General features: G+C 37.1%; 1 protein-coding gene across 1 annotated transcript in view; it reads left to right on the plus strand.

Moving 5' to 3' along the window:
- AP3B1 (adaptor related protein complex 3 subunit beta 1) overlaps nt 1-19,782 on the plus strand; it is a 237,333-nt gene that overhangs the window by 43,158 nt on the left and 174,393 nt on the right. The window contains exons 4-6 of the mRNA XM_006068949.4: nt 14,245-14,340; nt 14,947-15,107; nt 17,476-17,542. Coding sequence (XP_006069011.1) covers nt 14,245-14,340; nt 14,947-15,107; nt 17,476-17,542 — 324 coding nt within the window. The remainder of the gene's footprint in view (nt 1-14,244; nt 14,341-14,946; nt 15,108-17,475; nt 17,543-19,782) is intronic.

The following is a 19,782-nucleotide window of genomic DNA, read 5'->3' on the forward strand; positions in this document are numbered from 1 at the left end:
TTCTCTTTCTGGTATTAAAATTGCATATATGTTATGTTGTTTAATTTTTATCTGAGAATGTATGAAACTTTGTTGGTTTTTTTAGATTTTTTTCTTATTCTTTATATTATATAATTCTTACTCATCTGTTTTTGAGTTTGCTTACTCATTCTTCTGTTCACTCCATTTAATTAAGTACATTCATTTTTACTTTAGAAATTAAGATATTAAAAGTATTAAAACTATTTTTTCATTTTAGAATTTCAGTTTATCCCTTTATATCCTTTGTTTACTTGCTGCGATTTCCTATATCCTATATTAATGGAGGGCACATTTTCTTTTTCTTAAGAATAAGTGTAACACCAGCTCTAAAATCCTTGTCTGCTAGTTCCAGTATCATTTCCTCAGGCTTTTATTTGTTGATTTCCTTTTCTTGTGTGCTTATGTTCCATTGTTTTACTTTTTCTTATGTTGGGTAATTTAGGTTGTTTCTTTTGAAATAATGAATATTAAATTATGTAGATTCTGCATCCTTTTATATTCTATAGGTGATGTTTTTGTTTTAGAAGGCAGTTATTTTGCCTAGATTCAGATTTCAAATTCTGTTGCATGGGCAGCAGCTTAATCTCATATCTTTTGTTTTTTGCTGAGCTGCTTTGAGTCTGTTCTGAGCTTGCATGGTTCAGAAGTTAGTCAGAGATGTGGCTAGAGACTGCTTAAGAGCCCATCTCCGGGCTCTACTTTATGGATTCCCCTGTTTTCTTCAGTGGCCATGGTGTTGCTGTGTTCACTTTTGGGTTCTGTCAGAGAGACTGGTTTGTCCATCAGTGCCTTCACCTGTACTTCATTCACTGTTCACTTAGCCTCAGCAGAAAACCGTGGAAATGGGGACGTTAGTTCATGCAGCTCTTTTTCTTACCATCTTTGCACATACTTTATATACCAGAAGAATCTGTTTGTTTCTGTTTCATTGCCAGGGAGTTTAGTGCTTTTTGTATTATGTCTTGGTTTTTTAATTGTATGTGGGAGATTGTTCTGCTGGGGTTTTATTCCAAAATTACCACAAGTCCATATATCTATTAAAGAGATTTAAAAATGAGCTCCCCTTCCCATCCCCCAAAGTCTTTTATTTGTCCTTGTTTGTTTACCATTCATGTCCCTTTTGATTCCTTCATGTAAGTCCATGAATGACTGGATTTTTTTCCCTGAATGACTAGAGGAATTTCTTTAATGTTTTTCTTGTTTTGCTGCTGATGAGTTTTCTCAGCTTTTGTTTAAAAAAGTCTTTCTCTTTTTTTGTATACAATTTGAAAACATCTTTGCTGAGTAAAATGTATATTTCTATGTTCTTTACTGTCTTTTTCTTTTAGTATTTAAAAAATATTTTATTGTTTTCTGACCTACATGGCTTCTTATGCCAAGTGTCTTGTCACTCTTATCTCTCTGTGTAAGCTATCTTTTCTTTCCTCTGTTGATTTTAAGATTTTTCTTTTTATCACTGGTTTTCAGTTTTACTGTGGTATACCTTGTCATATTTTTCTTCATGCTTATTCTGCTTGGGGTTTGTTGAGCTTCTAACTCGTGTGGGTTTATAATTTTCTTAAAATTGATAAACACTTTAGACATTAGTTTTTCAAAAATATGTCTTTTTTGTCTTCGTTCCTTCTGGTATTTCAAGCAGACATACAGTACACTAATTGATAGTGTTGCACAGGTCCCTTTTTCGGTCTTTTCTCCCTGTGCTTCACTTGAGAAGTGCTCAGGCTAACCCATCTTGCCTTTTGTAGTGTCTAGCTGTTGTGACTCCCCTTCAGTATAGTTATCTTACCAGCTACTGTATTTTTCATTTCTACATGTTTAATGAGATCATTTTTATATCCTCCAGTTATCGCTTCAGCATATTCATATTTTTGTCTACCTTGTTGGCCATATGGAGCATATCTATAATAGTTGTAACATCCCTCTGCTAGTTCTGTCATTTCTGTCATTTTAAGTCTTTTTCTGGAGATTGATTTTTCTCACAGTTATGATTCATACTGTCCTGATTTTTCTTTAAATTGCATTGAGTTTTCTTGTGATGCACAGTTAAGTTTATGTGGATCATTTGATTATTTCAAAGCATACTTGTTTTGGATATTTTATACTGTTGTTTTTTAACTGCTTAGAAACTCTGAGAAACAGTCAGTAGCTGTATCAGATCTCCAAGTTAGTCCACTAAATACGAATTTCTTACCACCTTATCCTTTCTTTTTTTTTTGTATTTTTAAATTTTTAATTGGAGGATACTTGTCAAAGCATACTTTCAATGTTTACTAAAAGATACAGAAACACTTTTAGTCTAGACTGATGTAAGCCCACTACTAAAGCAGTACCTTAGGATTCTGCTCAGTCATAGGTGTATTTATGAAATATTTTCTCTCTGGCTGGTGAGAACATGAGCTTTTCCTTGCTTTTTGTGATCTTTGGTGTCTGTTGTGCCTGCTGCTTCCCTGTGTTTTTCTGGTCTGGCTTCAGATAGTTGCATCGTATGTGCAAGACCGTGCTAGCCCACAGTTTGATGTTGTTCCTCTCCAGAGTGCGTTCTTTCCTTCTCTGAAGTTCCCTCCTCTTTGGTATTCTGCTTGGCAAACTCAGGCACCCTTGGCCTGTGTGAACTGTGATCACTGTCTCCTCAGCACAGTGAGGCACAGTGAGTTTTCTGGATTCTGTTTGAGTTGCTCCCTTGACTTTTTCCCCTTTCTCAGGGTTCACAGTCGGAGAAGGCAATGGCACCCCACTCCAGAACTCTTGCCTGGAAAATCCCATGGACGGAGGAGCCTGGTGGGCTGCAGTCCATGGGGTCACGAAGAGTCGGATATGACTGAGCGACTTCACTTTCACTTTTCACTTTCATGCGTTGGAGAAGGAAATGGCAACCCACTCCAGTGTTCTTGCCTGGAGAATCCCAGGAATGGGGGAGCCTGGTGGGCTGCCGTCTATGGGGTCGCGCAGAATCGGACACGACTGTATCGACGTAGCAGCAGCAGCAGCAGCAGCAGCAGGGTTCACAGTAATGTACTGCCTGGTGTCCAACATATGAAAACTTTTGTTTCATTTTATTCCCCCTGATTTTCTGTGTGGTTAAGGTAGGGAGGGTAAATAAGATCTCTCAGTTATTATTTCTAAGTTATAGCTTTATATCATAATCTGGAAATATTTTTAAAACCCTAAAATATATGGAAAGTTATCAGTCAAATGAAAACATTACTCTCAATTTTTCTTACTTTCCATGAGGAATTTTCAATTTATAGCTGGTTTACATGCTTGAAAATTCTCTTTCTCTTTTCCATCCTTTATATCAGAGTTCTGTGACGGGGTTTTACAGAATATATTAAGTAAGCTGCATATCATTAGCAGTTTTATAGTCAGTACTTAATTACTTCTAGTTTGGAAAACAAGGCATTTTCTAATGAAAACATTGTATTTGGAACAAGAAAAATAGAGTGCGTAAAATAATCATGACCTGAGAATGATGATTAGAGTTTTTAGCTTAAGTGAAACAAACAGATCGGCCAGGTCACATTTCATTTCAAACACAATGTTGATATGATGTAGACTCTTAGCTATTATTTGGACACTATGCAATAGATTGGGCGTTAATCTCTCATATAAGAGAAACTAGTAGTTTAAATAATTTGCATTTGCATGTTCGAAATCTGGAAAAGCGTGGTGAAGTATATGTTATACGATTTTTAGAGTGTACATTTCAGTATATAAAATGTTTTCCTGCCATCTTAAATTTTTTAGTAGGATAATTTATATTATACAAATTTAAAGATTCTATAAAAATTTTAAACCTGCTTTTTAGATACATTTTGAAGTAATGTCATTTTCTATTAGATAGTACAATACATATTTCAGATAGATGAATTTTGTGCACAAATGAATAGGCATCGTAGAATGAACTTGACTAACTTGAGTAAATTAAAATCAAAACACTTGTATACTTGTTGCCAACTTAAGAACTAGGATAAATTAATATTGGACTTAAGTTGATGAACTGTTCTTTCTCAGATTCTAATTAATGGGATAAATCTAGACTGAGCATGTAATCTTAAAATATTTTCAAAGTTTACTTATGATTAGTTTAGTAGATACTTATTAAGTACAATTTATGAGCTTGTTACGATGTATAATTCTGAATTGATAATTTAATTAAACTGTTTTTGTGGTATGACAATGCCATCTGAGCTGTCTGAGCTCCTAATTTGATATGTACATTAGTTTTATGATTTCTGGTCTAAGAACGTTGAAGTAGCTGGGGAAAAAAATCAGGCTTTCACTTAGAAAAGTTGTGAGCTGTGGGTAAAGCTTGTCTTAATGCCTTACATATAACAACTCACTTTATGCTCGCAAACAGCCCAGTGAAGCTGGTTCTTTCATTTTCCGTATTTTCATTATGAGGACAGAGTAGCAGAGAGATTAGGTTATGTGAGCAAGGTCACACACTAGTGCCTGGCAGTCAGAATCCAGAGCCAGGCAGCTTGGCTTCAGAAACCATTTTAGGTCATTCCGTTTTAAAGCCATCCTTCCTGTTTGAATCCTTCCTCCTTTTTCTTCAGTTTCTTTGACCTTTTATCATCATCTGGTATTAGCTATCCTTTGGGAGGTATCTGGCATTGGTATAAATTTGTTTTAACTCTATTGTATTGAAGGAGAGTTGATTTACACTGCTGTATCAGTTTCTGCTGTACAGCAAAGTGATTCAGTTATATATATATATATATATACACATTGTTTTTTATATTCTTTTCCATTATGGTTTTTCACAGGATGGTGAATGTAGTTCTGTGTGCTCTGCAGCAGGACCCTGTTACTTATCCATTCTGTATACCAGTTTGTATCTCTAATCCTTTCCCCAGCCCCCTCTCCCCCTGGGCAACCACAGGGCTGTTCTCTGTGTCTGTGACTCTGTTCCTTGGGTAAGTTCATTTGTGCCACACGCAAGTGATATTGTACCATATTTATCCTTTTTCCTGACTTGCTTCTCTGAGTAGGATGATTGCCAGCTCCATCCATGTTGCTGTGAATGCTGCTGTTGCCATTGTTCAGTCGCTGAGTTGTGTCCTGCTCTCTGCAGCTCCATGAACTACAGCAAGTCAGGCCTCCCTGTCCTTCACCATCTGCTGGAGTTCGCTCAACGTTCATGCCCATTGAATCAGTAAATGGTATTATCTCATTCTTAAGTATAATCTTATACTTAAGGAGTAGTATTCCATTGTGAAAGCAGTGACAGATTTTATTTTCTTGGGCTCCAAAATTACTGTGGATGGAGAATGCAGGGGCAAGGTCACAAATGCAATAGGCATCGTAGAATGAACTTGACTAACTTGAGTAAATTAAAATCAAAACACTTGTATACTTGTTGCCAACTTAAGAACTAGGATAAATTAATATTGGATGGAGAATGCAGGGGCAAAATTAAAAGATGCTTGCTCTTTGTAAGGAAAGCTATGATAAACCTAGACAGCATATTAAAAAGCAGAGACATCACTTTGCTGACAAAGGTCCGTATATTCATAGCTGTTGTTTTTCCAGTAGTTATGTATGGATGTGAGAGTTTGACCGTAAAGAAGGTAGAGCCCCGAAGAATTGATGTTTTTGAACTGTGGTGCTGGTGAAGATTCTTGAGAGTCCCTTGGACAGGAAGGAGATCAAACCAGTCCATCCTAAAGGAAATCAACCCTGAATATTCATTGGAAGGACTGATGCTGAAGCTGAAGCTCCAGTACTTTGGCCACGTGATGCATAGAGCCGACTCATTGGAAAAGACCCCTACGGCTGGGAAAGATTGAAGGCAAAAGAAGAGGGCAGCAAAGGATGCAATGGTTAGATAGCATCACTGACTCAGTGAACATGAATCTGAGCACACTCTGGAGATAGTGTAAGACAGGGAAGTCTGGAGTGCTGCAGTCCATGGGGTTGCAAAGAGTTGGACACAACTTAGCAACTGAACAGCAACAAGTATTCCATTGTATATATGTACCACATCTTGTTTGTTCATTCATTTGTTGATGGACATTTAGGTGGTTTCCATGTTTTGGCTATTGGGAATCGTGCTACTGAAAACATAGGGATGGGTGTATTTTTTCAAATGACGGTTTTGTCTGGGTATAGGCCCGGGAGTGCGATTTCTGCGTAACATGGCAACTGTTTTTTTAGTGTTTTGAGGAAGCTTTGTACTGTTTTCCATAGTGGTTGCACCAGTTTACATTCCCACCAGCAGTGTAAGAGGGGTCCCTTTCCTCCATACACTCTCCAGCATTTGTTGTTTGTAGATTTTTTTTTTTAAGTGATGGCTGTTCTGATCAGAGTGAGGTGATACCTCATTGTAGTTTTGATTTTCATTTCTCTAATGTTTAGTGAAGTTGAACACTCTTCTGTGCACCCGCTGACCATCTGTATGTCTTCTTTGGAGAAATGTCTGTTTAGGTCTTCGGCCTATTTGGGTATATAAATTTTTTATGTTTTAGATATGGCTAGAAATGACCAAGTCCTTGGATGTTGATAATAAGTTATGCTGTAACTTGTTCCTCCTGGACTTCCAGGAGTCTTGTTTTAAATAGAAAATTCTGTACTGTTAGCTATTTGTAATGTTCAATTATCAAGAGTAGAACTTTTCTATTCATTTTTATCCTTTACAATCAGATTCTGATATGCTGTCTAATATTTGTAACAGAAATGTCCCTATAAATATAATTCTGCCTCTCCCCCATAGTTTCACTTTCCACGATTTCAGTTACCCATGGTTAGCTGCAGTCCAAAAATATTAAATGGAAAATTCTAGCAATAAACAGTTCATAAGTTTTAAATTCCTCACTATAACACATGCTGCTGCTGCTAAGTCACTTCAGTTGTGTCCGACTCTGTGCGACCCCATGGACTGCAGCCTACCAGGCTCCTCCATCCATGGGATTTTCCGGACAACAGTACTGGCGTGGGGTGCCATTGTCTTCTCCCACTAGTATGATGAAATTTTGTGCCATTCTCTCTGGGGTCCCCAGCCATTGATGACATCTGCTCCTGACATCTAACCATCAACATTGTCGTGCTCGGTGATCCCAGGGTCACCCATAGTGGATGATCCTCTTTCTGATGCACCATCAGAAGGTGAGTAGCAGCCTGACCCTGTATCACAGTGCCAGCTTCATTCACCTGACTTCATTTTACACACAGGTATTTCATCATCTCCCATCACCACAAAAAGAAGGGTAGGTGCAGTCCAGTAAGTGAGAGGGACCAGATTCACACAGCTTCCATTACAGTATATTGTTATGCTGTTCCCTTTATTATTAGTTATTGTTAGCCTCATACTGTGGCTAATTTACAAATTAAACTTTATTATAAGTATGTGTGTGTAGGAAAAAACAGAGTATGTATGGAATTTAGTACCATCTATAGTTTCAGGCATCTCCTGGGGGTCTTGGAACGTACCCCTCACAGGTAGAGGGGGACTACTGTATTGATCTGTTTGTTCTAGGTTTGTTTTGCTCTTAAAATGCTGTTAGTTTTTGGAAACAGGCTTAATCCTCTAATGTGGAAAAACTGACCTAAGCTGCTTAAAATTTATGTTCAGAAAATGGATGTTTCATTGCTGTCAAGTACAAAATTTCATTTTTACAAGTACATGCTGCCTTAGACACACAGTTGAGGTGTACGTCATAAGCCATTCGATGTCAAATGATACCAAAAGTGACCTAGTAAGCAATCAGTGGTTATACTACAGAAATAATCAAAGGTTTAGTCAATAACTCATGAAGTTTGATGCACTAGTATTGATAAGCTAATTAAACAGATCTGCCTGTGTTCTTCCAGCCTACTGGGGCTCTGCTGTGATTAGCTTTACAGCAAGGAGTATTGTAACATTGAATGAAAGTAACTGATCAGAGAATGGAGTAGTCACGAAGCTTTAAGTACTCCCATTTCTGGTCACAGAATGGTTTCAGGGAAAGTAGGCTTTCTCTGCACACCTGCAGCCAGTCGGTGCATAGGCCTCTTGTGGTCAATATTGATTGATTCTTAGAACAGAACTTGAACAAATTTAGTGTTTTGCAACCTTCTGTGATTTAATATTGTTATGCTTTTTGCTATAACAGTCATAAAAATCCTTGTCCAATGGTGAGTAATTATAGCAATGCCTGCTAGCTCAGTTGTGGTTTGAACGTATCAGTGTTGACAGTATATATACTAGATATATTTTGGAGTTTATAATTCAGCTTTAAGAGCTGGCTTACAGTTAGGTAAATAAAAGATGTTGCTGAGAAATAAATCCCAAGAAGATGAGGAGGTGGGTGTGGACCCAACCCATTCTTGTTTCCACACTTTGCTGAGAACTGTAGACTGAGATCTGAATATAATTGGTGAAGAGAAAGAGTATTTTAAATGATTAATTTTCTTTAAAAAACCCACAAGTTAAAGACTTTGGAGGCAATCTTCTTAATACCTGTTGTTTTCTAACAGTGTGTTGATGTCCTTTTAAACATCTGTTTCATGAATTATAACTATTGATGGTAAGTTAGATATAGCAATCTAATAGGAAATGTCCCCCCCCGCCCTCTCTCTCACTGGGCTGTGATGTTTCATTCAGCTGATTATTATTGGGCTCTTACTGGGTGCCAGGCTATGGTGCCTGTACTAAATAACCTCACATTCATTCCAAGATTTGAAAAATATCTTATTTAAAATCTTGTGTTGATTTGATATGTTTAAATTGGTACAGATCAGTCAACCAGCAAATGTTGGCTCCTTTTTGGTGCTGTTGTAATCTTAGGAATTTTAAAATCTGGTTGGGGAGAAAATAATAAGTGCTTCTTAAACTGAGATTTAAGAATTTAAAGATTTTATATATCCATTTAAATATAATCGAAAGCATTGGGTATATTTGGATCATTTGGTTACCATCTTGGATACTCAGATCAGATCAGATCAGTTGCTCAGTCGTGTACGACTCTTTTCGACCCCATGAATCGCAGTACGCCAGGCCTCCCTGTCCATCATCAACTCCCGGAGTTCACTCAGACTCACGTCCATCGAGTCAGTGATGCCATCCAGCCATCTCATCCTCTGTCGTCCCCTTCTCCTCCTGCCCCCAATCCCTCCCAGCATCAGAGTCTTTTCCAATGAGTCAACTCTTCGCATGAGGTGGCCAAAGTACTGGAGTTTCAGCTTGAGCATCATTCCTTCCAAAGAAATCCCAGGGCTGATCTCCTTCAGAATGGACTGGTTGGATCTCCTTGCAGTCCAAGGGACTCTCAAGAGTCTTCTCCAACACCACAGTTCAGAAGCATCAATTTTTCGGCGCTCAGCCTTCTTCACAGTCCAACTCTCACATCCATACATGACCACAGGAAAAACCACAGCCTTGACTAGACGAACCTTTGTTGGCAAAGTAACGTCTCTGCTTTTGAACATGCTATTTAGGTTGGTCATAACTTTCCTTCCAGGGAGTAAGCGTCTTTTAATTTCATGGCTGCAGTCACCATCTGCAGTGATTTGGGAGCCCCCCAAAATAAAGTCTGACACTGTTTCCACTGTTTCCCCATCTATTTCCCATGAAGTGGTGGGACCAGATGCCATGATCTTTGTTTTCTGAATGTTGAGCTTTAAACCAACTTTTTCACTCTCCTCTTTCACTTTCATCAAGAGGCTTTTTAGTTCCTCTTCACTTTCTGCCATAAGGGTGGTGTAATCTGCATATCTGAGGTTATTGATATTTCTCCTGGCAGTCTTGATTCCAGCTTGTGTTTCTTCCAGTCCAGCGTTTCTCATGATGTACTCTGCATATAAGTTGAATAAACAGGATGACAATATACAGCCTTGACGAACTCCTTTTCCTATTTGGAACCAGTCTGTTGTTCCATGTCCAGTTCTAACTGTTGCTTCCTGACCTGCATATAGGTTTCTCAAGAGGCAGATCAGGTGGGCTGGTATTCCCATCTCTTGAAGAATTTTCCACAGTTTATTGTGATCCACACAGTCAAAGGCTTTGGTATAGCCAATAAAGCAGAAATAGATGTTTTTCTGGAACTCTTTTGCTTTTTCCATGATCCAGCAGATGTTGGCAATTTGATTTCCGGTTCCTCTGCCTTTTCTAAAACCAGCTTGAACATCAGGAAGTTCACGGTTCACCTATTGCTGAAGCCTGGCTTGGAGAATTTTGAGCATTGCTTTACTAGTGTGTGAGATGAGTGCAATTGTGCGGTAGTTTGAGCATTCTTTGGCATTGCCATTCTTTGGGATTGGAATGAAAACTGACCTTTTCCAGTCCTGTGGCCACTGCTGAGTTTTCCAAATTTGCTGGCATATTGAGTGCAACACTTTCACAGCATCATCTTTCAGGATTTGGAATAGCTCAACTGGAATTCCATCACCTCCACTAGCTTTGTTCGTAGTGATGCTTTCTAAGGCCCACTTGACTTCACATTCTAGGATGTCTGGCTCTAGGTCAGTGATCACACCGTTGTGATTATCTGGGTCGTGAAGATCTTTTTTGTACAGTTCTGTGTATTCTTGCCATCTCTTCTTAATATCTTCTGCTTCTGTTAGGTCCATACCATTTCTGTCCTTTATCGAGCTCATCTTTGCATGAAATGTTCCTTTGGTATCTCTGATTTTCTTGAAGAGATCCCTAGTCTTTCCCATTCTGTTGTTTTCCTCTATTTCTTTGCATTGATCGCTGAAGAAGGCTTTCTTATCTCTTCTTGCCATTCTTTGGAACTCTGCATTCAGATGTTTATATCTTGCCTTTTCTCCTTTGCTTTACAGTCAGCAAAAACAAGACCAGGAGCTTACTGTGGCTCAGACCATGAACTCCTTATTGCCAAATTCAGACTTAAATTGAAGAAAATAGGGAAAACCACTAGACCATTCAGGTATGACCTAAATCAAATCCCTTATGATTATACAGTGGAAGTGAGAAATAGATTTAAGGGCCTAGATCTGATAGATAGAGTGCCTGATGAACTATGGAATGAGGTTCGTGACATTGTACAGGAGACAGGGATCAAGACCATTCCCATGGAAAAGAAATGCAAAAAAGCAAAATGGCTGTCTGGGGGGGTCTTGGATACTAGTATCATTTAATTTTGGAACCCATTTTTTGTATTCTTATGTGAAATCACTTGATTCAATGATCATTTGAAGGTTTCATGGACTTGAAGGGGCTTGAGTGGGTTGGTATCATCTGTGGATGAGTGGGCATTTGGGTGAGATCTGCTTTTGATTGATTGACATGCCAAGGTGTGTTTTTGTTTTTGTTTTTTTTGGAGTGAATTTGTTCCTGTTTGGCTAATGTTCAACAGCAAGGGGCTGTCACAGTTCGGTTGACATGCAAAAACTTATTTAGCTGAGTTTTTGTCTGTTGAACTCATTTAAAATAGTTCTGGTGGGTACATGTTGCCAACGCTATAGAAAAGCCATCTTAGAGGAGTGTGGGAACTTAAAAATACGTTGTTTCAGATTGTTTATAATGAAAACTTCAAATACTTTTAAAATCAGAAAAAGTACTATTATTTTGGTGTTGGAGGGTTGTCTGGAAAGATGAGATTCACCCCTGAAGTGAAAATGTCTCTATTGGTTTATGAGTATAAACTTAATATTTGTTGTAAAAAAATTAAATAATATAGAAAGATGTAAAGAGTGAAGGTCACTGGTTAATACCATTACCCAAAGACAGTCACTGCTAACGCTTTACTGTGTAATGTTTTTAACTTTTATGCTTAACCGCTTTGAATCTTGGTTCTTCGTTTAATAGATTTCCATGTTGCTCAAGTTACTTAGCCTCTCTGTGCTTCAGTTTCTTCACCTGTAAAATAGAAATGATAATGTCTATTCATTGAGTTGGGAATATAAAATTAATTAATCTAAATAAAACATTTAGAACTGTGCCTGACACATAGTTAAGTATATAACTATTTGCTATCATTACCATATTATGTCTGGTTTAAGACGTGTGTTTTCTATTTTAAAGTTTATACAGCTGGGACTTATCTTTACAATTGAGGATGACTTAAAATTGTCGGAGGTTTTGTACCTTTCTTGTGGTCCATGAAATTATGGTACATCTTACAAATTGATGGTGTACCCTAAGACTGATAAAATACAGCATATGTGTGTGTATTTTCTATTAATACAGTAGTGAGATCATAAAATACATACTGTTTTGCATCCTTAAAAATTTTTACAAGGATATATTTTCAATGTCCAATATAGATTCACTTAATTATATATAATGGCCACATAATACAATGTTATGTGGATATACCGTAATTTTTTTTACTGTTCCCCTACTAGTGGAAATTTTATTGTTTAATGTTTGCTTTTATGGAAGATTCTGATTAGTAGAACTTGAGAGAAAAAAGGATGATAAACTAAGTGGAGATTGAGACAAAATCAAGTTATATTTGAGGACTGTTTCTGATTGACTGGAAAGGGAAGATTATGGGCTGTATTGAGTAGGTTTTACATACAGTATGGGCTGTATTATATATTAGGTTTCGTTTTTAAGATTCTGTGGGTCTATTCAACACTGAAGAGTAACTGGACATATGTTTTTTGTTAATTTCACCTATAACCCTGTCAAGATAGTACAGACAAATTGATATTACTCTGAAATGATGTGTTTAGCATTTTTATTAGTAATAATGAAGATATAGAAAGTATGTTCATCAAGTTTTCACTCTTGTTCCTGAAATTGTGAAGAATAGTAAAGTAGGTTGGATTATAGATTAAGAGCTAAAATTATCTGAGGAGGGTGCCATGATGGATTGAATTTAAGTTGTTGAAAATTTCTATAGGTATGTGTAAGATACTGTCCTCCTTTTAAAAGATCTCACTAGGCCAATTATTCAAGTGTCGATTGAGTCAGTCAGTAGTACATTTGGAAAAAGTATATGGTTTTAATCAAGAATTAGTTGTCTCAGTAGAAGCACCTCATCTGGAACAAAATCTTAACTAGTTTGTCTTGCTTAGACTTCATTTGTAGCTTGGAGTGCCACACTGAAAAGAACATAGGCAAATTGGGGTGAATTCAGAAGGGAGCAAACAGGATGGTGAAGGAACCCAGAACTGTGCTGTCTGTGTCAAGAGTAGCTGAAACATCAGGGCGAGAAGGCCACGGCCGTGCTGTGCCTAGTTGCTCAGTCGTGTCCTACTCTGCGAACCCATGGACGATATAGCCCGCCAAGCTTCTCTGTCCATGGGATTCTCCAGGCAAGAATGCTAGAGTGGGTTGCCATTACCTCCTCCAGGGGATTTTCCCAACCCAGGAATCCAACTCAGGTCTCCCCCGTTGCAGGTGGATTCTTTACCATCTGAGCCACCAGGGAAGCCCTGACAGTTGTCCCTAAAGAAATCCAGATTGGTTCCTATGATGTAAAATATGGCCCAGTTTAGCATTGTTTTCCTTTTCAGCATCGATTCCAGCTGTTTCTAGCTACTTCCCCTTCTTTCCCATGCTCTTTGAACATTGCATAAACCTTTAGATATGTACTGTGGAAATATATCAGAAAATTAATCAGGCAGTGGTATCTGAAGATATTTGAAAAGGGAGATACAAGCTGAAAGCAGTGTCATAAGGAAGCAGTTGATGAATTTCAACTCAGATTTCAATTTTTGGTTAATTTTTCTGCTCATCATAATTTTGTTATAAATGTAGTGATTTAATTGCCTTTGAAAACAGTTTTCATAACACACTTCCATCCGTCTGGAATTTTTATTACATTAAATTAATGCTGTTGTCACACATTCTTCTGGAGCTGAAAATATCATGTAATGTCTTTTGGAATCTGAATTTTATCATAGAATCAGAATTGTGTTTCAGCACCTTTTGACAGATGAGCAAATGTAAGTTCCCATACCATATGTTGGTTAGTGGACAGAACCCAAGTTCCTTATACTATTTGTATCCCTCATTTTGAAAATACTTTTGCAGTTTAGTTAATGTTTTAATACTCTTGTATAAGTTTTGCTCAGGAACTTTTTTTCCCCTTCAAGAGGAAGGACACTTTGATAGGATGTTGCTGTTACAGATTAGATTAGTAAAATCCTTACTTCACAAACTTTTTCTGTTTCTATTAATTATCTTGTATTATCTTTATTTTACAATGTAGCCTATGAGCAGGTTCTGTTACTTAGTTTAGGAAAGTTGAGAATGGATTTTTGTATAGACAGTATTGAATGTTTAGTTTTCACTCTGGCTAGGATTAAATGGTTTTTTCTTTTTCACAGATCAAGAAGTTAGTGTATGTTTACCTGGTCCGTTACGCTGAAGAGCAGCAGGATCTGGCCCTCTTGTCCATAAGCACTTTTCAGCGAGCTCTGAAGGTAAATGGTAGAGTGAGCAGGCAGATAGCTGCAGCATTTCTGCACAGTTGAAGGTGTGTCATTTAAAGAAGTGGAGCAATAATCCACTCAATAGTGCAGTCATGTTTTGAAAGAGTTAAAAGGCCTCTCACTGTGCCTATTCAATACCCTAGGAAAATAATTTATATAATCAACTGGGCTTTGCCTTGTATGTTCCTTTATGTTCAATGTAATCATTATTGTGCATCAGAGAACTCTTCATCATTACACTAACTTGTAGAAAGTATACAAAGAGGGGGCGTGACTTTTTTTTTCAGATAAAACTAACGACCTGCAGCATTTTATTATTATGAACTCTAAAAACCTGCATGTTTGGTAATATATGATCAAGTAGAACTAAAAACATTACTTTGCTTGTTAAAACATTATTCAGAGAAAGAAACGTTTTATTTCTCTTTTTCCTTAGCCACTTTCATATACTGGTTATTTATTTTCAATTAAGTAGCTTTTTTTCTTTTTTGCTATTGTTGTGTTATATCCTATAAGCACCTGTTAACTCTGTCATAATGATGTGTTTGAAATATTGCAAACTTGAAATTTTGATGAATATTTTTGTACTATTTTTAGGACCCAAATCAACTAATTCGTGCAAGTGCTTTGAGAGTTCTGTCAAGTATTAGAGTGCCAATTATTGTACCTATTATGATGCTTGCCATTAAGGAAGCTTCTGCTGACTTATCACCATACGTTAGGAAGAATGCAGCCCATGCAATACAAAAACTGTACAGGTTGGTACTTTATAAATAATACCAAACATCCCTAATGTTGCATGGAATGTTAAAGCCCACGGAGGCATATTTTTTTCGCTCATATAATAGTCTGACCTTAAACTGAGTAAGTAAACTCAGTGACCATGTTTCTTTCTCCTTGCCCACAAATATTCTTTATACATCTTCTATTTTATTTTGGTTATTTTGGGAGCCTTTGCAGGGTTTCTACTTGTAACCCTGTTAGGGACAGTGATATTTTATGGATTTTATAACTTAAAAATAATCAGATATTGAATTATCATTTATACAGTTTTTCTCATTATACATACGTTTATGTTATTAGAAAATTAAGATTTTTTTCCTCTTATTTATTGTAGGGTAGAGTCTAAAGCTTGTTATCTTCTCAGCTCACTTTGTTACCCTTTCATCCATCTTTGGTCCTGCTATTCCCTTCCTTGCTTGCTTTTCCAGAGCCGTTTTATTAAATACTGTTTAAATACTGATTTTTAAATATAGCACCATACTATATTTATGTGATATATATATTGTATATGGTATAATTATATTATAGACATATATACATATATATATGGTACCTTAATCTCTGTAGAATATATAATGCTTATATAAAAGAATTATTATCTTTCATAATTTGGTATTATTTTCAGTTACCATTTATTTCACGAGCTTTTATCAAGATCATTTTGTGTTTTTGGTGTGGTGCTATATGCATAAGATGTATGAAAATGTTAGAGGATGTACTATCACATTTTGAGGGGAAATAATCAAACATATGCCAAATAATTAAAGCAATCTATAATTAAAGTAAGGTATTGCTAAATAATGAATTATGGATATATAAAGGCACAATGACAGTGCCTTTGATAGGGTAGAGCTCAGAGATTGTCATATAGGGTTTCTTAAAGTAAAATAGAAATGGGATTAGTTAGGAAAGATTAGAGAAGGGAGAGTGGAATTTGAAACAATTAAAAATTTTGAGTGTTTAGATAATTATGTACTTAGTCATTTCAGTAGTGAGACTCTTTGTGACCCTATGGACTGTAGCCCACCAGGCTCCTCTGTCCATAGGATTCTCCAGGCTAGAATACTGGAGTGGGTTGCCATGCCCTCCTCCAGGGTAATTATAAATCAGATAATTATAATGGTCAATAATAAACTTATATAATGTTTATGAAAAGTGAAACTCATTTTCTTAGGTTAATTGTCAAAGTCAACTCATGCTTCGTAGTCTTTATCCTTTCTATTTATTAACTTACAAAATAAGATCAAAGCTCACTGCTGCTGCTGCTGCTGCTAAGTCATTTCAGTCGTGTCTGACTCTGTGCGACCCCATAGATGGCAGCCCACCAGGCCCTGCCGTCCCTGGGATTCTCCAGGCAAGAACACTGGAGTGGGTTGCCATTTCCTTCTCCATTCAAAGCTCACTATGACAGTTTAAAGCCAATCACTGGGCTCCATGTTACCTCTCTCTGTCTTGAATTTACAGTCTAGTAGCTCAGTACTGCCTATTAGTCCTCTCCATAAAATGCTTCTTATCTCATTACCATCTCTTTTTCCTTTTTAGTCTCTACCTAGAATATTTCCTACTTTTTCCAGCTCTAAAGCTGTTTTAAGATTCATCTGAGATGTCGCATCCCAAAAGAAGCCCTCCACAACCTTCCTACCTTCATCAGTGTTCCCTATCCCCATAGTCCCTTATCTATAGCACCATTATGTCTTAAGATTATATCTGGGACTGTCTGTACTAGATTGTCTTACTTCTCTTTGTAGGCTCATTGTTTAGTTTCAAAGTGAATGAACAATTGAATTCTGTGCTAGGAAGAAATTTTTTGGGTATATAAAGCTGGTATTATGATGCATCTGTCATTTCTATACATATGTGAGCCTTTGTTTATACTTTTTGGTTTTAGATGTCAGGTTTTATTATGCATGTCTCCATTAGTAAACTAGAATGATAGAGAATTTTTATTTGGAAATTTCTATGTGTTTCTTTTTGACGGTTAGGTATCCATGGTCAAAAATGATTCCTATTTTGTTATTTCCCCCTAGTTAAAAAAAGATTTTGTGGTTTAACTAACTGTAATTACTTTCTTGAGGTTTTCAAGTTCATTTTAAGAAGTAGTTTTGTTCTTTAACTATTTTCTTAATGGTTTTGATATCTGGGTTTAATTAATATGAGCAACTTTAGATAGAATAGGAAAAGTCAACTCATTCCACTTTAAATTTGTTTTCTGTTTATTTCTATCTAAAGTCTCTTTCTCCCCCCAACTTTAAAAATTTTTCGTATTCTTGAAATGATTAGCCTTACTTAAAGTTAGAAATAAAGAAAAAAAATTAATGTAAGTTTTTTCTTTTTATATTTTAGCCTTGATCCAGAGCAGAAAGAAATGTTAATTGAAATAATTGAAAAACTTCTGAAGGATAAAAGCACAGTAAGTAATATCTTTTCATGTCCAATAAAATTGTGCTTTATTTATATAATATTATTTTACTATCATATATATGACATAATAATTCTTATAGAATAAAAAGACGCTCCTTGGAAGGAAAGCTATGGCAAACCTAGATAATGTATTAAAAAGTAGAAAAATCACTTTGCCAACAAAAGTTTGTATTGTCAAAGCTATGTTTTTTTTCCAGTAGTTCTTATAGATGTGAGACTTGGACCATAAAAAAGGCTGAGTGCCAGAGAATTGATGCTTTGAAACTGTGGGGCTGGAGAACTCTTGAGAGTCCTCTGGACTGCATGGAGATCAAACCAATCAATCCTAAAGAAAATAAACCTTGAATATTCATTGAAAGGACTAATGCTAAAGCTGAAGCTCTAATACTTTGACTACCTGATGCGAAGAGCCAACTCATTGGAAAACACCCTGATGCTGGGAAAGATTGAGAGCTAAAAGAGAAGAGGGTAGCAGAGGATGAGATGGTTAGATAGCATCACTGACTCAATGGATATGAATTTGAGCAATCTCTGGGAGATAGTGGAGGACAGGGAAGCCTGGTATGCTGTAGTCCATGTAGTGCAAAGAGGCAGACATGACTTAGTGACAGAACAACAACAAATAGATTTTGAAATTATATAAATATTAATGGAGCTCATTAAAATCTTGAAAAATAAAAATGTCCAGGTAAAGAGAAAAGTTCCATTTGAAATTTTAGTTTGTTACATATTTCTTCATGAGAGTCTGAAGAAGAGCAAGTTGGGGAAAGACAATTCTTTCTTTAACCTGTGGCTAAATTGTCGACTGCTTTTAAGGCCAACTTTTTTTTATTTTAAACAGTGATTTACTAAGATTTTTAAAGGCTGAATCAGTTGAAAACAAATAATTGTTTTATAATGTATTCAGTATTAAAGAGATAATGAAAAATAGAGGAGTGTGTTTTAGTATTATAAATGTGTTATTTTTTTTCTTAGATACTAAAATGTTTTCATATGTATAACACTGTTTTATTGGCTGGTTAGTACTGAGCAAATTCCCCATCTTTTGGAAATGTACGTGTCTCTTCCTCCTTCCTATCCCACTCTTATTCTTTATGTATAGTGACATAATAATGAGATCTAGAAATAATGGCAATGCATGGGATCTATGAGCAGACCTCTGGAGGAGCTGGTGTAATGGTATCTTTTGGTGGAGTCCTCTGCACCCACAGGTATGGCTCAAAACTATTCAAAAAAAGGATTCCAGCTCATTTTAGGAAGATATCACCCAGTTGCATGCATATCTGTTTATAGAAGCCAATATAGCAGCCACTAGCCTCGTATTGTGCTCAGTCGCTCAGTCGTGCCCGACTCTTTGCGACCCCATGGACTGGAGCCTGCCAGGCTGCTCTGATCATGGAATTCTCCAGGCAAAAATACTGGAGTGGGTTGCCATGACCTTCTCCAGGGGATCTTCCCGACCCAGCAATCGAACCCAAGTCTCCTGTATTGCAGGCAGATTCTTTACCATCTGAGCCACCAGCGAAGCCAGACTATGGCTGTTAATATATGGCTTAGTATACGGTCTGTCCTGGAGAATGCTCAGTGTGTATTTGAGAGGAATGTATATTCTGCTGGCCTTTGGGTGGTGTGTTCTATAGATGTCTTTTGGGTCTCATTGGTTTATAGTGTTGTTCAAGTCTTCTGTTCTTTATTGATCTTCCTTCTTGTGGCTCATTAAAAGTGGAGTATTGAAGTCTACTGTTAACTATAGAGCTGTCAGTTCTGTCCCTGCTTGCTTTGTGTATTTAGGAACTCTGATATTTGGTGCATTAGTTCAGTTCAGTCGCTCAGTTGTGTCCGACTCTTGGCGACCTCATGAACCGCAGCATGCCAGGTCTCGCTGTCCACCACCAACTTCTGGAGTCTACCCAAACCCATGTCCATCGAGTTGGTGATGCCATCTAGCCATCTCATCCTCTGTTGTCCCCTTCTTCTGTCCCTAATCCCTCCCAGCATCAGAGTCTTTTCCAATGAGTCAACTCTTTGCATGAGGTGGCCAAAGTATTGGAATTTCAGCTTCAACATCAGTCCTTCCATTGAACACTCAGGACTGATCTCCTTTAGGATGGACTGGGTGGATCTCCTTGCAGTCCAAGGGACTCTCAAGAGTCTTCTCTAACACCACAGTTCAAAAGCATCAATTCTTCGGTGCTCAGCTTTCTTCACAGTCCAACTCTTACATCCATA

Source organism: Bubalus bubalis, chromosome 11 (genome assembly GCF_019923935.1).
Source record: "Bubalus bubalis isolate 160015118507 breed Murrah chromosome 11, NDDB_SH_1, whole genome shotgun sequence".
NCBI lineage: Eukaryota > Metazoa > Chordata > Mammalia > Artiodactyla > Bovidae > Bubalus > Bubalus bubalis.